Source organism: Octodon degus, unplaced genomic scaffold (genome assembly GCF_000260255.1).
Source record: "Octodon degus isolate 3935 unplaced genomic scaffold, OctDeg1.0 scaffold00007, whole genome shotgun sequence".
In the NCBI taxonomy this organism is placed as follows: Eukaryota; Metazoa; Chordata; class Mammalia; order Rodentia; family Octodontidae; genus Octodon; species Octodon degus.
Genome location: NW_004524583.1, coordinates 18,535,904 through 18,557,788, shown reverse-complemented (window position 1 = coordinate 18,557,788; position 21,885 = coordinate 18,535,904). Strand labels below are relative to the sequence as shown.

General features: G+C 47.4%; 1 protein-coding gene across 3 annotated transcripts in view; it reads left to right on the top strand.

Moving 5' to 3' along the window:
- Positions 1 to 21,885, top strand: part of Syne2 (spectrin repeat containing nuclear envelope protein 2) — a 225,010-nt gene that overhangs the window by 147,356 nt on the left and 55,769 nt on the right. For all 3 annotated transcript variants that reach the window (XM_023702960.1, XM_023702961.1, XM_023702964.1), the window contains 14 exons: positions 61 to 257; positions 1,189 to 1,321; positions 1,608 to 1,790; positions 2,208 to 2,354; positions 3,926 to 4,102; positions 6,505 to 6,660; positions 11,183 to 11,335; positions 15,295 to 15,465; positions 16,147 to 16,277; positions 17,467 to 17,671; positions 18,684 to 18,860; positions 19,516 to 19,644; positions 20,903 to 21,057; positions 21,166 to 21,310. In XM_023702960.1, the coding sequence (XP_023558728.1) occupies positions 61 to 257; positions 1,189 to 1,321; positions 1,608 to 1,790; positions 2,208 to 2,354; positions 3,926 to 4,102; positions 6,505 to 6,660; positions 11,183 to 11,335; positions 15,295 to 15,465; positions 16,147 to 16,277; positions 17,467 to 17,671; positions 18,684 to 18,860; positions 19,516 to 19,644; positions 20,903 to 21,057; positions 21,166 to 21,310 (2,259 nt within the window). The remainder of the gene's footprint in view (positions 1 to 60; positions 258 to 1,188; positions 1,322 to 1,607; positions 1,791 to 2,207; positions 2,355 to 3,925; positions 4,103 to 6,504; positions 6,661 to 11,182; positions 11,336 to 15,294; positions 15,466 to 16,146; positions 16,278 to 17,466; positions 17,672 to 18,683; positions 18,861 to 19,515; positions 19,645 to 20,902; positions 21,058 to 21,165; positions 21,311 to 21,885) is intronic.

Here is a 21,885-nt window from a genome sequence, read left to right as displayed (position 1 = left end):
TGTGAATAGATTGGCAGATTTTATTCTCTTTTGAACAACTCAGCCCCTGCCTTTCATTAGCAAATCAAAAGGAACGTTGAAGGAAAGCAGGCCCGGCTGTACCAGACCCTGAGTGAAGGCAGACAGCTGGCGGCGTCTGTGAGCTGCCCGGAGCTGGAGGGCCAGATCGCTCACTTGGAGGAGCAGGGCCTGGCCCTGGACAGGAAAACGGACCACGAGCTCCACAGACTGCACACGCTGCTCAGGCATCTGCTCAGGTACGCTGCCTGAGGCGGGTGGTTTCCACTGTGCTGTGAGAAAGACCTCAGGGGGATTCTGCAGTCTTCTAAATCTTGTGCCTGGACTCCAGCTTCTGTTGTGTTCTCATCAACCCAAAGCCATTGCGTCCCCTTCTGGGTTAGATGAGATCCAGTATTGGTCTCTGCTACTGGTTTGGTAGACCCAGGATAACATGCAGTAAGTTTGCTAAAAATGTTAACCTATATCTATGGAAACTAGGAGTTGTACTATAAAATAACATATACGTTACCTTTATACCTGGATGTTGCAGTTTAACTACCTTCATCCTGAAGTTTTAAAATTTAAACAAAATTAAATGATTCTAACTGAGATCGTTTGAAAAAGTCTTCGGAGGATTTGTTTTGCTCATTTGGTGTAACCTTGAGCCATTGGAGGATGGTAGAAAATGGTCGAAGCCTTCTCAACTGGGAAGGCTGGCCGCCTAACCTCAAGATCATAGAAGGGCAGCATGTGTCTGGGTGTTTTCATCATCAATATGTTGTCATCCAGCCAACAGCCGTGATATACACTGATTGTATTTTTCTGTGCACATGTTTATAGAGAATATTTGGAGGATAAAATGTAACCATCTTTGTTCTTAGTGATGGATTAGTATCCCTATGGGTTTAGCTGTAATAAAAAGCAATAAAAAAAAAATACTTGGGTCCTTCAAATGCCTTTTTTCTTCACTAGCCATAATGGAGAGAGTCTGAGAAAGCAAAAGAGCATTGGATTTGGGGCATGGTATATGTTAGACATGATCTAATCCTTCTACGTGTCACAGTTTTCTGAATAGAAAGGCTGGTCAGCACAAGAAAATATACATCAAAATAAGACAAAAATATGCTAGTGGTGGGTGTCTCCAGCAGGCAGTTTTGATTTTCTTCTCTCCTGCTTCACCCCTGTTAGTTACAACAGAGATTCGGATGAATTAACCAAGTGGTTGGAATCATCTCAGCAAACCTTGAATTACTGGAAAGAACAGTCCCTCAGTGCGTCTCAGGACCTGGATACAATCAGAAGCAGCATAAAGAACTTTTTCGTAAGTTCCAATAGGATCTACTTAGGTCAGTGTGGGGCAGCAGATCAGCTGCCTAAGAATCTCCACCCCCCGTGTTCTTGGATGTGTATCTCATGCCCAGAGCGGAGCTTGACAGGAGGCACATGCATGTACGCCTTTTTGTACATGCGTGTGCATGTGTGTGCGTGTGCATGTATGTGTGCGGGTATGTAGATTTGTTTACTATATCCAGCTTTGCCTTCTAGCCAATTATTCTGGCTATATTTAAACTTCAGAAGTTTGTAATCTCTAAAACGGTTTCCTTCAGGAATTTTCCAAAGAAGTGGACGAGAAGTCTTCCCTGAAGACTGCAGTCATGAGTACGGGAAACCAACTTCTACAGCTCAAAGAGACAGACACCGCCACGCTGCGGGCTGCCTTAACACAGTTTGAACAAAAGTGGACCCTGCTCATCACCCAGCTTCCAGACATTCAGGAAAAGCTTCACCAAGTAAGTGTTGAAAGCCCTCGCGTTTGATTAGCGTTCACTTGTTAGCTCACAACTCTTTTAAAACTATTTTTCTGACTCAATAATTTTCATTGACACTACCTATTTTTCCCTGGCACCACTGAATATAGGTCTTAATTACTGGACTCTCTTCCAGTGAGAGCTTTCTTAAAGAGAGAAATTAGGCTTAATTACTTTATTTCTCGGTTTATCTGTACCACTGTCTTAGTTTATATGGAGGTCTTTATCATTGTTTGGGGGTCATTTATTCGAAGCTCGAATTCTGGGTTTGTTTTTTGTGGGTAACCTCCGTAATTATGTAGCAAGACCTCTTATCAAACCAGATATCATCTTTCTTAATGCCCTGATTCATTTCTGTTAACTGCAGGTAATTAAGTGAAAATCATTTTGTCCTTGCAGCTTCAGATGGAGAAATTGCCGTCTCGCAAAGCAATCGCAGAAATGATTGGCTGGATGAACTGTGTAGAACACCAAATGGCCGATGAGGAGGCTGCACAAGCCCCGAGTTCTGCGCCTCAAGTGAAGAGGCAGCTTCAGAAGCTGAAGGTAATGGTGTGGGCCGAATCTTTCTATTGACTGAGAAGGCACATCATACATGAGGAGGAGAAAAGCTGACCCAAGAGCCGTGTGGCATACAATTCAGAAAATCTAATTCTAGGGCTAGGACGTGGAGTGGGGGACCGTCCTCGAGACATGAATTAGCCTCCATTCCGTTGTCACCCCGCCCCGTGGGACAGCCCAAGCTTTTCATGAGCCCAGGGCCTCCCTGCTCCCCAGCCTCAGCTGTCCGCGGATGTCTGTGGGTTCCTCACCCACTTCTGCAGCTCTTTGTCCTCCTATTCATGCAGGCTGCCTACTGCTGGCACTGTCAGCCACTAAAGTCCTCCCGGGCGTCCTTTGGGGTTGGCTGGAGTTCTTCTCACTGACAAGCTCACCCTGGTTCTTCCAGCAGGCTTAGCTGGCCTCTCGACAGATTGTCTCCACTTGTGGGTGCTAGTTTCTGTCACCTAGTATAATAATCAGTGGCTTGCTTGGCTGTTTCCCACCTTGACAGAGCTTTAAGAAGCAGGGGCTATTGCTTCTCGGCCTTTGGGCTAAGATCAAGTGTAGAAGCGGGGGCCAACCTTTACCTCCCCCAAAGAGCTCCGTGGCTCACCTCCAATAGGTATTAATAAATCTTTGAGAGTGAAGAAGAAAAGCTGATGTCCTTCTACAAATAGTATGACTGTGGCCTCCTCCAAGAATTTTAATTTCAAGTAATTATCATTGAACAAGGCACAGGCAAGCACTTAGCTTGCGCCAGGCACTGTGCTAGCCACTGAGAGCTCAGCACCGAATGGTAGCCCTCCAAGCTCAGCGCTAAATGGTAGCCCTCCAACTGTCATCAAACACCCGCCCGCTGCCAGAGCTCCCCTCTGGCAGGCGGAACGTGCATGGCTTAGTGACCATGTATGACAGTAGCAGATGTTTTCCTATACTGTCCCTACCTAGTCTAGGAATACCAGGATCTAACAACCTAGTACATAACACCTTATTCCCTTGGGCAGTCCCAGAGGAGGTACTGGAACATTCCTGGATAAAACCTAATGGGCAGCAGGCTTGACAGCCCCATATGGGCTTAGGATTGCTGTTGAGCTCCACACTGTCCTGACTGCCTGGGGAGGCTGGGATTCTTCAGCAGATGCTGCCTAACTTGCAGAGTTGCTAATGTGTCCTGGGCTTCCTGGGAGAATCTTAACCTCTTTTTTTCTCGTGGTGTTGTCTGCATAAGTCTCAAAGTAGCCCAGAATCCAGCATTGCTCTCAGGCAACCTCTCACAAAAGCCGTCAGTCAGAACCCAGGTTCTGATGCGCCTCAGCTGACAGCTGCCGCCATATACACGGGTCTTTTGGGCTTTCTGCTCTGTTTCAGAGCAGCCAGTATTCCTGGGAATGTGTCATTCACAAAAAAGATTAGCACTCCCATAAAGCAGCTTCTTGATGGGGTTCGGAATGGGTGGAAGGGAAGGCCTCCCTGGCCCCAGGGTTAGTGGGTGGGAGTGGGGCGCCCCCTAAACACAGCCAGGGAAAAATCATTCAAGCTTTGGGTGTTTAATTTTGCCTGTTTGTGTGTTCCAGGCGTTTAGAATGGAAATGGACTACAAACAGTGGATAGTGGACTTTGTTAACCAGTCACTACTGCAGCTGAGCACCTGTGACGTCGAAAGCAAGCGCTATGAAAGGACGGAGTTTGCGGAGCACTTGGGCGAGATGAACCGCCAGTGGCACCGCGTGCACGGAGCCCTGAATCGAAAGGTGGGCTCCAAGCCCCAGCCCCAAACGGCTCGGACTTCACAGAATACCACTTCTGACACACTAAAGCAAGACGTTCAGATGATTGATACATAGCCCCTTTCTAAGTCCTGTGTTTTAGCACCTTCCATGGGTACAAAAATAGTAATTCTTATATCTCTTGAGATTTCTTAGTGGGAAATTGACTTAGGCAAGTGAAGAAGAGAAATTTTGTTTAAGAAGTCGAATGTTATACCAGAGTACTAAAAAAGACAGAGCTTTTGACATTTTTCTATGAACACATATTCAAGAAGGGGAGTTATTTCAGCTTTAATGATCATGAAAAGGAAGGAAAATGCATGCGGCTTTGTGGTCGATTTTTCACATTGTGTCCTCAGAAAAGATGAAGAAAATATATTACTGAAATACATATTTACATATTTATGTGTATATATATTTTATATATGTGCATTTACATATCTACATATGTATGTTTATTCACATATTTATATGTAAATATCATTGATCTCTGTTCTGTGTGGAGAATGCGTACAAATAGATTTGTGCAGTTCAGATTCAAGTACACAGATGGACCCAGATAGACCAGGCTGGAGCAGAGGTACCCAGAGAGCTCCAAGGTGCCATGTTGCCGATAGCATAGTGGTTTAAATGCAGTTTTCACAAAGCACCAGCAGAATTTAAACCATGTTGATCATCCTTATGATTTCAACCTACAATCCAGCTGTTAGATATTTATTTTGTTTATTTTTTAAATTTAGTACAGGGTCTTACTACGTAGATCAGACTCGTAGTGATCCTCCTGTTTACAGCCTCCCAAGCTCTGGGATTACAGGCATTTGCCACTACGCCCTGTCTCAGTCGCCGCCCCAGGGGTGGGGCTGGCATGGCAGACCCAGGGATCGAACTCCCAGTGCTTGCATCTGCCTAAGCAGGCACTTTAATCCGCTAAGCTATTTGACTGGCCCTATAGATATTTATTTTAAAGCAGACAACCCTTCCAAAATGGAAAGTGTACATAAAGTGTTTGATGCGATTTATACTTACAAAAACTGTACAACACCTTCCTTATGTTAGGGGAATAACTAATCAAACGATACCATGTCCAGCCGGCCATGGTGGTGCACACCTGCGATCCCAGAACTTGGAAGGCTGAAGCAGAAAGGCTGCCATAAGTTTGAGGCTAGCCTGGGCTGCATAGTGGGTTCAAGGTCAGCGAAAATTACCTAACAGGACCCTCTCTCAAAACAAACAAAAAAGATACCGTGTCCATTTGGCAAGCCATAGGACAGTCTTTTAAAATTAATGCCACCCTTTGTGACAGCAAGGAGTGTTTACAGTATATTGGAAAACTTAATTTATTACTCTGTTGCCTAATAAAAATTGTATTAGATATGAGAAGAATCACAAGATTAAAACTAATTATTACATTGATGGACAATTTGTGATATTGCTAATATTGATAGAAAATGTTAAGCAACTCTGCAGAAGAGTCCGAGGGAAGCATCTCCTTCAGCTTTATCTGTATTTTTTTTGGCGGAACCGAGGATTGAACTCAGGCCCTTGTACTTGCCAGGGAAGCACTTATTCTACTGAGCTTTCTCCTGGGCCCCAGCTTCACCTATATTAATAGAGGATGTGGTAAAAATGTATTGAAGGTTAGCAACATGATTTTTACTTTTGTAAACCTGGTATGAGACTCCAAAGTAGCCAGCTGTCTCAGCAGATTAGCTTTCTTCTTTCTTTCTTTCTTTCTTTCTTTCTTTCTTTCTTTCTCTTTCTTTCTCTTTCTTTCTCTCTCTCTCTCTCTCTCTCTCTCTCTCTCTCTCTCTCTCTCTCTCTCTTTCTTTCTTTTTGGCAGAATTGGGGATTAAACTCAGGCCCTTGTGCTTGTCAGGGAAGTGCTTGTTCTACTGAGCCATCTCCCCAGCCCAAAGATCAACCTTCACTTTGTGTGTTTTAAAGAATTTAAATTCTATTTTCTAGCTTAAACTTTAGCCCAAAGTTACCAGTCTATTTTATGCAAAATATTAGAAATTTGGGAAGAAAACTATCATTTTCAAAATGTCCTGTCAAGCCAGGGGTGGTGGCACAAACCTGTATTTCCAGCACTCAGGGCGCTGAGGCAGGAGGATTGTTATGAGTTCGAGATCAGCCTGGCTGCAAAATGAGCTCAAGGCCAGCCTGAACTGCAGAGCCGAGACCCTGCCTCAAAAAGACAGAAAAATTTTAAAAAGCCATAGCATGCCATTTACTTGCTGTACCAGGTATCAAACTTGGCACCTTGTACTTGCCAGGCAGGCACTTATCCCATTGAACTGTCTCCTCAGCTCTGCCATTTACATTTTTTAAGCATTAGTGTTTAATATAAGACACGTTCTCACTATATTTTTGTTCACTCCTTATAGATACAGCATTTAGAACAGCTTCTGGAAAGCCTCATGGAGCAGGAGAGCAAAGTACAGATGCTGGACAGCTGGCTGCAGGCGCAGGAGGAGAGGCTGAACACCTTGCAGACACCTGCACGCGTGCTCTCGGTTGGGAAGCTGCTCCTGGACTGTCAGGTGAGGCATGGGCAGGTCCCGTCCCCCATGGTGCAGTTGGCCTGTGAGGTCCCCACATGCACCCCAAGAAAAAGGCCGGATGCTCCAGTGTCTGGAGACTGCACTTACAGCCCTGTGTTGCTTAGCAACAGGATGGCATCCAGAGAGGGGTATCCTTAGATAGTTGTGTCACACAGAGAAAAAGGCTCTGGCCCTGAGGGGTGTCCATACACAAGCCAGGTGGGGCCACAGCTGCACACCTGGGCCGTGCGGCACTGGCTGTACTTGGTTCCTTACAGAAATTACATCACCATCATCATCCCTGTGTTTTATAGGGTTGTAGAGTACTGTTTCCTGTCGTAACGAGCAAAAGCTATTTCCCTAGTCATTGCTCCTCTTAAGAGATATAAATACTATTTCTTCCCAAGGGGGTAAAATAAGCCCAAGGAATTTTGATTTAGGTGCTTCCCAATTTTTGTGTTATTACTTTGCCCAGTACTGATGCTTCTGGTCGACAGGTCATTGTCTGTCTGCCAGCTCCCGCGGCCCTTGGGACAGCCCCTCCCAGCAAGGCCTCGTCCTCCCTCAGCACTGCCCAGGGCGGCCGCACGCTCCCAGCCAGGTGCTGAGGCTGCAGGAACACCGTGTGCTGTGCACTGTTGGGTGGGAAGGTCGGTGGGACCCTGGTTCTGCTGAGAGGCCGACAGAATAGCCCTGGACGTAAAATGTGAGCAGCGCAGGATGTGGTCACAGGGCTTTGGGATGCTTGTGTCATGTCCCCCGCTCCTGTGTGTGTCTCCACTGAGCCTCCTTAGAGCCACCTGGCAGACAGCGTCCTCTGCGGGAAGCTGCGGTCCTCAGCTCACAGGTGACAGTCCTCCTCAGAGGCAGCTTTTGTCCTTGTCTGTCTGCCCTCAGGAGCTCCGCATCATTGGTCCCCAGCAAAACACATGCTGTCCTCTCAGCACAGGCCTGCGCCCAGCCCCTGGCCTCTGTCCTTCTCATTTGCCTTCACACTGCCTCAGAGTGACGCTTCTAAAATGCACAAGGTCTCAGCGGTGCCCTTTGGGAAATCCTTCACTGTCTCCACATTACGGAGTGACATTCTAGTATTGTAGAACGGCGTCCCAGGCCCTCAGCAACCTCACCTTACCTACAAATTGCAGACAGGCCACTACAGCTTCTCAGCGTGTAACCTAAGCAAGTCTGCAGAGTTCTTAGTCTTTTGCTTTGTTTTGGTGAGTGTGAGCCATCAGACACACTGGAGTTGGGTTAGGTTATCTGCCCCAGCACCTCCGGCACGTTGTGATTAAGCAGATCCCAGAGCCGTGGTACAGCTCAGTAGCACAGCCCAAAGCCCTGGGCTTGAGCCCCATACTGGCAGGAAAAAGGAAACACAGATGGAGGTCTGCCGCGTGTGGAAACTACTAGGAGACAGCTCAGGCAGTGTGTAGATGGCAAGCTCAGCGAAGCCCTGTGCTCGCTGCCCTTTGGCCTGCCATCAGCACTGTGCATGAGGAGCTCAGGAGCTTGCCCCAGAGGAAGCAGAGTCCGTCATCTCTGTGGTCACGTTAGGCGACCAGAGTTTTTTCAAAAGTTAGGCTGGATACAAAATCACAGCAGGAGCCAGGCATGGTGACACATGGCTGTAATCCTAGCACTCTGGGAGGCTGAGGCAGGAGGACCACAAGTGTGAGGCTAGTCTGGGTGATTCAATATCTTTATAAGAGCCTGTCTCAAAAAGAAAAAAACAAATTAAAAGGGCTGAAATGCAGCCTGAATTCAATTTAAAAGGCCCTGGATTCAATCTTCAGTGCCCAGGGGGTTGGGGGGACAGACACAGACTTGTCCTAGGGATTATCACCCAGGTTATAGGCGACAACTACACCCCGTTCTTATATCCTGCTCAATAAGGGTGAGAACTGCATTTGGCCAGTTCACCTATCTGGGATATATGTGATTTTTCCCAGCGAGAAAGTATGCCTTTTAATAAATTCTTAATTTTACTAATACATGTTTTTCCCTAACATTCGTCATGATCATTGGCAAAATGACTCGTGTTGCAGAAGGCGTAGGACCCAGAAGCACCATGGTAGCCCCCTCTGGAATGGGGCTCCCAGATTTAAATGTGTGCCTGCCATCCAAGTGCACATAAGGGGTTGTACCTGGGTGCCCTGGGGTGCAGGTAACCTGCATGCATAATCTTCAGACAGGTTTGAGCAGCCTCCTCTCTTGTCATCCCCGCCCATAATCCTCAGCAGCTCTGGCCCTTGTGCAGTCACAGAACACGAAACACTCCACAGCTCTGCCTCACCGCCAGTGCCTCGCACAGGCCTCCTGTGACAGCAGAACACAGGCCAAGCATTTGCTCCGCCTCCTCCACCTTCCACCCCTAGTTACGTCCATGCCCCTTCCTGTGCTCCCTTACTTTGCACTAGCTTGTCGCTCCCGTTTTAATGTGCATTTTGCTTTCTTAGATGCATCTTCACAGAAGACTGTAAACTTGGTGGAGGTGAGATAAATTCCTACTTAGATGTCGCTAGCCCCTTGGTGTGGTCCTCATGTCACAGGCTGGCTACACTCTCATCTGTCCACTTGTGCATCTTCTACCAGATGAGGGAGTTCAGGGATTCAGCCCATCTGCAGCCTGCTGACCCGACCCCACCTGCAAACCTACCCAGGGGAAGGGACAGGGCTGAGGTGGTCAGGCGTGAGGTGGGCACAGTGAACAGTGGCACTCGCTGGCAGAGGCTACTGCAGAGTGGTCTGCTTGCTGGGCATGGTTCTCTTCATGGGCACTTTCCCAGCCCCTCCATGAAGAGAACCTCAGAACCCTGTGGCATGCAAGGTGTCACTGGGCAGCATTCTCATGTGGACTGCTGGTGCAGTGAGAGGTTTCACAGTCATGGTCACATGGCCCTGCATTCACTGGGAGGAGGACCACACAGTGGCGGTTCCTGGCTGGCTGGCTGGCTGGCTGGCTGGCTCTTTCCCTCCCTCTCTCCCTCACTCCATTGCTGATTGCCTGGTCCTTTCCTAGCTCTCACCTATCAGTTTCTTAACAGAATTCATTCCCTCTTTTTTCTACTCTTCAAAAGATTTCTGATATTTATTGCTTTAAAGTTTGTGACTTCAATATTTTAAGTGTGACCTGCAGCTCCCTGGCTTGGATGTCAGTAGCACCCTGTAAGGCCAATGCAAGGGGCTCGTCCGCACCAGTGCCCGGTTGCAGCCGGTTGTCCCACCCCTGAGCCACGAGGCACTTGCCTTCCTCTTTCCTTGTGGACCCCTGGTGATGGTTTTAGAAAGCTGAATCTGTGTGTGTGTGTGTGTGTGTGTGTGTGTGTGTGTGTGTGTGTGTTTAATCAAGAGAAAACTTGAGCAAAGGGGCATCAGAGGGTGACCACATATTCACATGCATGTGTGGAGTACTGAGCTGTGTAGAGGAGGTAGGCATGGATATTCTGTAACACGCTCATATGTCTTGAACATTTTTTTATTTTACTTTTTTATGTATTTAGTACAGGGACTATAAGGTCTTACTACAGATCAGACTCATAGTGATTCTCTTGTTTTCAGCCTCCCAAGTGCTAGGATTCCAGGCGCGCACCACCACGCCCAGTCTCATTCACTGTCCCAGTGTGCCCCGTGGGTGGGGTTGGCATGGCACACCGGGGATTGAACCCCAGTTCCTATGTCTGTCTAAGCAGGTGCTTTAATCTGCCGAGCTATCTGGCCAGCCCTTGAATACATACTTTTAAAAACGGACTAGGATGCCATTCAGTGACACCATGTGTGTTCAGTGGGCACACGGCCTTGGGTTCCATCTCCACTGTGACAAAAAGAATTAAGGAGAAGCATCCACATTTTCTGAGTTGGGTCCCAGCCTGGCCCCAGAAGTTGTTCAGGCCACACCCGCCACCTTTCCTCTGGCGCGCAGCAGGCTGCCGCTGGCCACCTTCACGTCAGCCGTCTGCAGATCGCCGGCCCCATGGGCTCCTTCCCAGGCTCAGGCTTCTGTGCATTTCTGGGAAATATGTAGTTAGAGAGTTTATGTTGCTTTTAGGAGTGAATTCACACAGACCAAGGGGTAAAAGAGGCTGCTAGAGTTGTTCCTGTCTGGACCACCAGGTCTACTTCCTGTCATTCCAAGCACCTCTTCTATGTGGTCTCAGTGGGACTCGAAGCCACACCCAGCGTGGGCTGTCTTCTCCCTTTGCCAGGTGACAGAGACTTGGGTGCAGTGACTCGGGCCTGCATTAACAGCCAGCCCAGGGCAGATGTGCAGCAAGTACGCCTGTCCTGGGCTCTCCCTGTCATGCTGGAAACGACTTTTTGCTTAGTGTTTCTTAAAAGAAAAAGCCATGCACTATAACGTCAAATGCAGATTGTATTATGATTAAAGTATATTTGTTGTAATGCTATAATTATATACTACAGCAGCAGTTTTTTGCTTGAAAAGAGGAAACTCCAGTCTCCTGAACCTTACTGTTTTATTATAATAATATGCATCAAAAACTGTTTTTCCCCTTTGCCATTCCAGGACATAGAAAATCAACTCGCAGCCAAATCCAAAGCCCTGGATGAGTTGAGACAAAGCCACCTGACTTTGGAGAGTGGGACCACACCATGGTTAGAAGATCCAGTATCTGGAATCGATGTGTTGTTTCAAAAGAGGAGCCGTGTGGTCGATCAGGTATAGGACTCATTTGAAGTATATTGTTTCTTTTCATATCTCCTATGTGCTGTTTTTTTCTTTAACACTTGTGGAGACTTGCTCTGTACCAAAAACTGGACAGTTGTTGAGGAAAGTCTTCAAGTGGAGAGAAACATTTCGAATCCCATTTTGTGCATTGAATTCAAAGCAAAGCCACTACTCCTGTCTTCCCAGACAGGCAGGAAACCCCCTGGGCTGTCTTTGTTGTGTCTGCTGTGGTCCTGCGGACACAAATGCCCCATGTCCACGGCCTGACAGCATCTGGCGTTGTCTCCTGGGCAGATACACAGAACAGCTCTGGAGAAGCAGCTCAGATGCCCCACATGTAGGTGGGTGCTCTGTGGTCCTGTGTCACGTAACCCTCGTGAGCTAGGAGTGTGATGAGCACAGGGACGGCTCTCGAGGCAGGGGACACAGCTCAGTGGTCAGGGAAAGTTCAGAAGGAAAAGGCATGCGGGCCCCCTGGATCTTATGAAAGGAACGTCTGGGTTGTGAGGAGACAGCACCGACAGACAGACAGACAGACAGACAGACAGACAGACAGACAGACAGACAGACAGACATCTCCAGACATTACAGCCTGCATGTCCTGCAACAAAGGGCTGCGCTGTACTAACCAACTGCCCCAGGTCCACGTTTCCTCCAGCATCCTCAGCATGGGTGTTTGTCGTCTGCCAAAGCCCACTTTCCACCATTTGTCCAAGAGGCTTGGGAACAAGCCGCATGTGTGAACCCCACAGGCAGCGGCCAGCCTGACTTCCTGTAGTTCCCAGTGGAAAAAGTGCAGCTCCACAGGTAATTGCAAGAACTATAATGTAATGAAAGTATAGAGGGGGAAGTTGAGAGGCTGCAGGGGAAAATGGCAGGCAGCTAACAAAGTCATGAAGTTAGAACTGTATATAAGTAGAATATAATTGAGGTTCCAGAAACAAACCCCCACACTGGACATGGTGACACGTGCCTGGAATCCCAGCACTCCGGGAGGCTGAAGCAGCAGGACTACAAGTTCAAACCCAGCCTGGGCATCGTCAGGACTTAGAAAAACCTTGTCTCAAAATTAAAAATGGGTTGAAATATAAACCAGTATGAAGATTCAGTCCTTCCCATGCTGGAAAAATAACATCTAGAAAATAATGTGCCATGTCCCCAAATGGTTAAATATAAAGCCACCATTTTACCAAGTAAATCAACTCCTATGTAGATAACCCAAAAGAAATTAAAACATTCATATCAAAAACTTGTACATTGGGGCTGGGGAGATAGCTCAGTAGAATATGTGCTTGCCAAGGAAGCACAAGGGCCTGAGTTCAATCCCCGGTTTTGCAAAAAAACAAACTTGTACGTCAATGATTACAGCAGCGTAATTCATAATAGCCAAAAAGTGGAAATAACCCATTATCCATCTACCTATGAATATATTAGTAAAATGCAGTATATTTACACAATGGAGTATTATATTTCCAAAAAAAGATAACCAACATGTTGTAGAACATTAATGGCTTTAGAGATGTTAAGAGCCAGGCGTGATAACGCATAACTGTAACCCCAGCACTCAGGAAGTGGGGGCAGGAGGCTAGTGTGGCTGCAAAGTGAGTTCTAGAGCCACCTGAACTGCACAGTAAAACCCTGTCTCAAAAAAGGAAAAAGAAAGACATTACGCTAAGTGAAAGAAGTTGGTGACAAAAGTGTGACTCCATTTATGTGAAATAACCCAGCATAAGTGAATCTATAGAGACAGAAAGTAGGTTAGTGGTGGCGAAGAAGAGGAATAGCTGCTGCTGCCTTGGGATTTCTTTTGGTGTGAAGAAGATGTTCTGTAGTTGGTTATGGAGAGTGTACATTTCACATAAGTGAATCGCCTAGAGTATGAATTAGTATTTCAGTAAGTATTTTACGAACGTAGAGAGAAGGACTGTAGGTTGTCCATCCGCGAACTGCCCAGCATCAGTAACCCCTGAGCGCTGCCTCCAGCCCTTAGCATGATGTTTGCAAGATCAGTGTATGTGTATCAATAATTCATTGCTTTGTATGACTCAGTAATATTCCATCGGGGCTGGGTAGATAGCTCAGTAGAAGAAGCGCTTGCTGGCAAGTGCAAGGGCCTGAGTTCAATCCCCTGTTCCACCAAAAAAAAAAGTAAAATTCCATTGTATGGATATACCACGCTTAGTTTATCCATTCTTCAGCTGAATGGGTCATTTCCATTTGTAGCCTGTGGTGAGCGTGCTGCTATAAACACTCGGGTACAGGCTTTCCTGTGAATATACGCTTGCACTTTCAGTGCTCCTGGGTAGGTGGATGGATATCCATGAAAACAATTGTTAGTCTAATGGTAACTTGAACTTTTTGAAGAACTGTCAAACTTTTCTACATCCATACTTAATTATCTATATTTTTTATTATAGCCATCAAAGTGATAGGAAGCAATGTCTCACTCGTACAAAGTGGCTATGTGTAACATCCCCCAGTGACTGTGGACACCAGGCATCTTTTTTTATTTTATTTTATTTTATTTTATTTTTTAAATTTTTTATTTATTTATTTATTTATGTGTGTGTGTGTGTGTGTGTGGCCAGCTCAGCCCACCAGGGGGCGGGGCTGGATGGCATGTGGTGCTGGGGGATTGAACCGCGGTCCCTGTGCTTTGCTAAGCTTGTTCTAAGTAGGTGCTTTAGACCACTGAGCCATCTCACCAGCCCCTTTTCTTATTTTATTGACTCCTGGTACATCTTTGGAGAAGTGTCATTGCCCATTCCTTAGTTATTTTTCTGTGTACTTGTCTATTCATTTATTTTTTGAGAAAAGGTCTCCTGTGTAGTCCAGGCTAGTTTTGAACTTATTGTATAACCAGGCTGGCCTAGAATTTACAGCGATCCTCCTGCCTCAACCTCCAGAGTGCTGGGATTGTGGGCATGTGCCACTGCACTGTGCTAATTTGGTTCTGTTTGCTTGTTGAGTTGTTAAATGTTCTTTATATATTATTGATCAGATCTGAGCTCATTTTCAGTAGGTAACTAGATGTTTACTTTCTTTTATCATTATCAAAATGAACTAATGGGACAATATGCTGTTTGTCACACTTTGCTCTTGCCTGTCACTTTCACACCAGGCTGTGCCTGCTTCCTAAGAGTGTCAGGTGAAACAGGTCTCATGTTACATTTAGAATGCTTTGCAGATTTTAGAGCATTTTCACCGACACTTTTATTTGGACTTTGTTAATCTCTGTTTTGTGGATAAAGAAACCAAATCGAAACTGGGCCTGATGATGTCGGCCTGTAATCCCAGCATTCTGGGAACTGAGGCAGGAGGATCACAAGTTCCAGCCCAACCTGGGCAACTGAGCAACTTAGTGAAATAAGTCTCCAAAGAAAAGATAAAAAGAGCTGGGGTGGCTCGGCATGGGGGCATACACCTGTCATCCCAGTACTCTGGAGGCTGAGGCAGGAAGATTGCCCTAAATTCAAGGCCAGCCTGAACTGCACAGTAAGACCCTATCTCAACAAAAAGAGCCAAAAAAAGGAAAGAGCTGGAGATGTGTGTTGGTATGTGTACTGTGGGTTCAATCTCCAGTCCTGGGGCCTCCCCGCAGGATTAAATAGCCCCCAGGCCAGGAAGCTGGTAGAAAACCTAGCTGAACTGGGCTCTGCTCCCCCAGCCCTGAGTTCCTTCCCTGGGCTCTGATCTCCCTGCCCAGTGCTTCTGGCACTGACCCTTCTGACCCAAGGGGTCTTTTCCTTTCCCCCACCCTGGAACCTGGAACGTGGCCTTCTGTGGGAATTGGGTCCTCTGACTTGCATTCCCACCCGCCGCCAATCGCTGCCCCTGCCCCCATGCCCACTTTCAAGGTGCCAGCATCTGCTGGTACAGGGATGGCTCTGGGAGGAGCCGGCGCCAAGTGCACCTTCTCGTGACTTGGCCTCTTCCCACTTCTCACACAGGTCTCCCGGCTCAGAGCCTCCATGCAGGCAGTGCTGGCGGCCCAGAAGAGCTGCGAGCACCTGTACGAGGAGGCGCAGGGGACGGTGATCCGGTGCAGGTACCGTGTGGAGCACAGCGCGCCTGAGGTCCCGTCCCTGGAGGCCCTGGCGTGCCAGGTGCAGGCCCTGCAGGTGAGTCCGCAGCAGCACAGGCACACAGCAGTGGCCTGTGCCCTCCACAGAGCAGCACAGAGCTGTGTGTTCCCAGCCGTGGCTGAGGAGGTGTGGAGTGAGCCGCACAAGCCAGAGCAGAACTTTATCTGCACATTGTACATTGTGGTTTTTATGTCCTTGTATTTTCACATTTTAAATGTAGGTATGTGTGTTTGGCTTAAGTGTTTTTCTGTCTTTCTTTTTTTTTTAAACATGTTTTGGGGCTGTTTTGCAGCACTAGAGATTGAACTCAGGGCCATTGGACTAAGCTCCACGCCCAACCCTTTTTATTTTAAGACAGGGTCTTGCTCAGGCCCTAAATTACCAGGTTGGACCTAAATTTATAATCCTACTGCCTTGGCCTGGCAGAGTGCTGGGATGACAGGCATGAACCACCAGCCTGGTTTTGTTTTCAACTTACATTTCAGCTTCAAGGGAGGGAGGGAGGGAGGGAGGGAAGGAAGGACAGACAAATGGAAGGAAGGAAAGGCAGGCTGACAGGCCTCCTCAGTTGCTTTCTTTCCGTTTGTGATAGTTTCTTACCACCGTCTAGAGTCTGAGTGTCTGCGCGGCCCGCGTGCAGCGATTGCGGAGAAGCCGCTGCCCGAGTGGGAAGTCGCTAGTGCATCTGAAGCTGCCATTTGCGCTCTATTCTCTTAGAGTCTTCAAGACGAAGCTGAGAGCAGCGAGGGGAGCTGGGAGGAGCTGCAGGAGATGATCGGCAGACTCAGAGAGCCCTGCCCCGCAGTGGCCCAGATCATGGAGGAGAAGCGCCAGCATGCTCACGCCAGGTGCGCACGAAGCTCCCGCTGGAGTCACGGGCGGGTGGGCAACTTGGTGTCGGCCTTGGGGGGTCTGCTCGGCCGCTGAGGTGGCTGCTTCCTTGTTGCTCTGCTCTCTGCTCTCCTGGTTCGCTGTCTCGAGCGCTAGTCCCTGGCTGGGTGATGATGTAGAAAGGCCTGCCCAGGGCCAGGGCTGTCTCAGGACACCGGAGTTGGACACAGAAGCCTTCTAGACGCGCCCAGCTGTGCTGTCTGCTGTGCATTCACACTTTGGAGACGTGAGGTGCTTGCAAAGCAGGTGTTACTGATCCCCCTGATGAGCTGCTCTGTTGGGGCTGGAAAGAACGTACTGATGACCTGCTTTCTGGAAGTCTGTGCCTCGTTCCTTGTGGGTTCTTGTGCTGGGTGGAGCTTGAAAGCTGACTAAGGCAGATTTGCTCCCAGAGTGGTGTCGTGGTCCAGCTACCTGAGGTGTCTCTGTGCAGCCTTCCTCCAGGCGCAGCTCCCGGGAGCCAGGACTAAAGGAGGAACGCGAGGCCTGGGCCCGCAGCGGTGGCCCCAGGTCCTGACCCAATGGTGATGGGCAGGCCGAGAGGGGTGGGGGAGAAAAACACAGAACCCACCTGAGCGTGAGATCAGGGCCACCGTCCCCAAGCAGGGTGGCCAGTGGCTGCTGATGGAATCGAGGCCACCGCTGCACATAGGAAAGGAAATCTACAGACCACAGCTTCAGGCATTTAAAATTAGGTTTTCTTTTATTTTTACTAATGAATGGGGTAACATTTTTCAATTAAATGGGGAAGAAACAAAAGCGTCTACAGCATGTATATGGGGCAAAGCAGTTCCCTATGTACTTTTGCATAAGGAATATTTTCTTTTAATAATTGCAAAACAAATTTTATTTGACATAAAGACAATTAAGATCTATCTAAGGACATTGCCCAGCAGACATATAATTCAGCGCTTTTTCCCACTTTGCCTAAGGGTCGTTCCTAGATATTTTCTGCCGATCACAAATTTTTTCATTTTTGCTAAACATTATAAGTCAGATAGCCTAATTTGGATGTCTGTATATGGTGGTGATGCTCTTAATTTAAAGAAGCATGTGACAGTGTCTTCTTAATAATCCGTCCACTGTTAACTGCCTGGTATCGGGAAGGGTGGAGTAAGGGTGCCGTTGCTTGCGTTGTGCTGACAGGTGGACCCAGGTAAACCAAAGCCTTGCAGATGAGTTGCAGAAGGCCCGAGGTCTGCTCCAGCTCTGCAAGGCCTGTCACGGCGCCCACACAGAGGCCGCAGCCAGGCTGGAGCAGCAGGAAGCCAAGTTCCAGCAGCTTGCGAAAATCAACATGTCTGGAAACAACCTGGCGGAGACCCTGCCGCTGGCCCTGCAGGACACACAGGTAGACGCAAGGCCCTTTGGGAACGCCAGACCCAAGTCAGACAGGAAGGGGGTTGGGGGAGACAGGTGGGGTGTGCAAGGCTGGGGGAGCAGGTGTGAGCTCAGACATCAAGTCTAAGCAGCGGCTGGGTCAGGGGGACCCGACACCACTTGTTTTCCAAGTCCATACTTTGACCACAGCAGTTATCTGGAAAGAACCGGCCTCATACAGTATCTGAAAGAAAAGCAAAATTGTCTTTTCTGAGTGGATTCATCTAGCAGTGATAGCTGTTGAATCTCTTGCTTTAGAAATAGCCATAGGCTTGATGCTATGTTCGTTGACTTTTTCCATGGACTTAGTGATTTTTTTTAGACTATATTTAAGAGCAGCAGTTTCCTCTGTACTTGTTTTTCCTACTATGAAGACATACTCAGAAATTGAATATTTTTTCGTATTAAACTTGCTGACTGGATATCCTGTGTCTTTTATGATATGATAGGGATTTTCAAATTAAAAAGGGGTAACCAATTTAAAGAGACAAGAATCCAACTGCTCTGTCTTGCAGTTGCTGTCCACCTGCTGTTTTTTAAAACAAAAGCAGATGTTGTTTTCAGTACCAGGGATTAAACTTAGGGCCTTCACAGTAAATGACAGCCTCGCTCCTTTTTATTTTTATTTTTTAAAATTTTGAGACAGGATCTCATTAAGTTGTCCAACGTAGGCTCAAACTTGGGGTCTTCTTGCCTCAGCCTCCCAAAGTGCTGAGGAAAGTAGATCCTGGTAAGGATCCACTAGAAGCCTCCCCTCTATTGAGTGGTGGTCAGTTCTAGCTCAGAACCAACAAATTTTAGAACAGCTCCAGTGCTCCAGATCATTCAGAGGCTTGTTTTTTCACCTGTTTGAAATAAACATAACGAAAACCATATCCACAGGTTCAGGTCAGCAATTCTCCTAGATGCTGAGGGAGTAGCAGGGCGTAGGGAATTGTAGTGTGAAAGAAGGAAGCCTTTGGTGACTGCACTTTCTCCTGCAGGAACTGCAGCACGATGTGCAGAAGACAAAAGCCCTGCTCCAGAACGCCATGCCGTTGGATCAGCTCCCGCAGTCTGCAGATTCCGGTGTCCCCGAGCTTCTTTCTGGGCAGCTGCACGCCCTCCAGAGAGCTGCTTATTTGGAAAAGATGCTGCTTAGAAAAGCAAACGAATTTGAGGTTGCACTTCCTTTTCCATCCCTGTGGTAGTCGTGGCCATGTGCTCCCTGCCCCGGCCCTGTGTTCTAGGAAGCAAGTGTGTGGTAGGGCTGGCACCTTAGGGAAAGGTGCAGCGTGAAACTGCCTGCAAATGTGTCGCTCTACCTCCAATCACATGGATAGTGGACAAACATTAAGCCACCACTGTGGTTTATTGCACATGTCAGGTTGAGAAGCGATATATTGCATACACTGTCCAGATCTGTTACTTGGATTGCCAAGTGCAGTAAGTGAATCATAGAAACTGCTTCTTGAAGCATGGTCAGATATTACATGCTTTATTCACTTTTTGGAAAGCTCTTAGTATGGGAGACACTAGAAGGCCGTGGAGCTCCAATATCTCAGTATCAGCAGAAAGTACTTAAATGACTTCATTCCCAGTACCCGGGGAACAGAGTGCTCGCTGGCTCGCCTTCTCTGTGTAGCCCTCTCAGCACCTGAGCCATTCACCCCAGGAGGCTCAGAAACAGTGGAGACGCTGGAGTCTTCAAATAATCATGTCTGAATTTCTGAGATAATAACGAACTGTTGTGGGTTAAATTCTTACCAACCCGCAAGGCTGTATGTTCTATGTGCGCATGAAAACCGTTTCTAATGAGAATGTCTCTCTTTCTAGTTTGTTCTTTCACAGTTTAAGGAATTTGAAGAGCAGCTGGAGTCTTTACAGGCTCTTATTGTCCAAGAAGAAGAGAATTTGGATAAACTTTACCAGCTAGAGAAAGAAGAAAATCCTGACTCATTCCTGGTATTGGCAATATTTGTCTTTCCTGAGGACTTAGCCTCACCATAAGGTTAAAAATAAGCTCATTACTGTTGCACTGTTGAATCTCTTTGCATCCTAATTAACTCTTGAATACAGTCATCTGCTTGTTCATTCCTGCCCTCATTCTTCTAAGGTCTAGAAAAGTTAACAATATGTCATAGTGACTTGTAGATTTAACTGCAGCGAACCAGAATAATCCAGGGACTGGCTGTTGTGTTTAATTGAATCTGGTAATTAGAGACCAAGTATGAAACATTTCCATTAAAATCATGTATTGTCCCTTTTCTGTGACCTTACCAAATTCAATATAGTTAACATAAACAGATGGAAGAATGTAGGAATCGTCCTTTTTGCAGTTCCTCTAAGGAATGTCCATTGTTTTTTTGTTTTGTTTTTTGGTGGAACCAGGGATTGAACTCAGGCCCTTGCGCTTGCCAGGGAAGCACTTATTCTACTGAGCCATCTGCCCGGCCCTCCTCTAAGGAATGATAGCCATAACCTAGATCAGGAGTTCGCAAGTTGCTGCATCCTATCTCAGCCCAGGTTCACCTCCTCTCACTCTGAGAGTTTTCTTGCTTTGAGGGCAGGTAAATCATTGCTCCTGAGGCTGCATGGCCCACAAAAGCCTAAGATACTTATGACCTGGTGCAGGAGCTGTTTACTGACCCTGACTAGACACTGCAAGCAGAGGTCTATAACGATAATGCCAGTGTTGCAAAAGATGTTTGTTTAACATCTTATTGACCTCGAGGCTGTCCCTGGAATATCTTTTAAAAAATAAAACTTTGGTGTTTCTGCTTTCTTGCGATTTCATGTTCTACCAAGATAGGGCTAGTATTATTGTTTATAGTTTTAAGTACCATGCTTTATTAGAGTTATATTAAGAATCACGTTTTCATTCCATCTACAAACATCCCCCTGACCTATGTAAGGTTGAGTTGTTGGCAGGCTCTCTAGGACTTAAAGATCTAATATTGGCCTTTTTTTCAAAGCCGCTGTTGCATCTTGTAAAGTCTGTTCCCCTTCCTACTTCCTGAGCTGCATAGGCACTGCTGGCTGGGTAGGTTGGCTCCCTTGGTCAGGTTTGGCATCGGGAGCCAGGTGTAGTCCCAGCTGCATCTGCAGCAGGCAAGTCATTCACCTGTTCAGGCCCCACCTCCCTTCATCTTGAGCTGAAGGGGCCGTGTCATCATGTGGGAATCGTATCAGCGCCAAAACATCTGGACTTATTTTTTCATAGAATCATGTGCTGGCGCTGACAGCCCAGGCTCCCGCCATGGAACATCTGAATGAGGTCAGCCTCAGGCTCCCACTCAGTGACGTGGCCTTGAAGACTCTGCAGCAGGTGAACCGGCGGTGGGTCCGGGCCACGGCCACAGCGCTGGAATGCTGCAGGTGGGCACACCCCTCCCAGCCATTGATTCTGCAAAGGCAGAATGAGCCACACAAGCTCCATGGTGTCCTTATTCCATGTCTCTATTTTGTGTTTTTAAACCTTCATAGTGAGCTTCAGAAAATCGGACTCCATGAAAAATTTCTTCCTTACTGTGAAAAGTGGGTCCACCTCTTGGAGAGGACAGAAGAGGCACTTGCAGGAAATGTTGCCCACAGCCTTCCAGCTCTCCGGGAACAGCAGAAGACATGCGAGGTAAGCCTGTGCCCCGTGCCACCCCAGAGCCACTCACCCAGGGCTGCAGTGAGGAAATGACAGATTAAAATACAGGGAGTGCCTGGCTGTCTCTCACTGCAGTGTGGGTCTCCAAGGGACACGGGTACTGGTGTTTGCACATTTTGTAAGTTGAAGCATTGTGCTCTGCTCTGTTTGTTAATAATGGTACTCCTAGGTTTTCTGCAGTAGATGGAAGCTTCTAGCGCAGTGCTGCCTCTACACAATGCATGCGTTAGACCATGCTGCCACGAGCTTGTTGAAATACCTCCACTCATATTTGCATTTTCACCAGTTAATTCTCTGTAGTCTGTCTCAGGTCCAGCACTAACGGCAGCCTTAAATATTTTGCAGAGGAGTGTCCATACTTGTATTACTCCCAGTGGCGGGGGGTGGCAGTGCATGCCCATCATCCCAGCACTCTGCTCTGGGAGGCTGAGGCAGAAGGAGTCCAAGTTCAAGCCCAGCCAGAGCAAATCAGCAAGACCGACTTTCAGTTGTTATTTTTTTAATGTAACTGCTTTAAATCACTAAATTAAGATCATCCGACGAAGGGC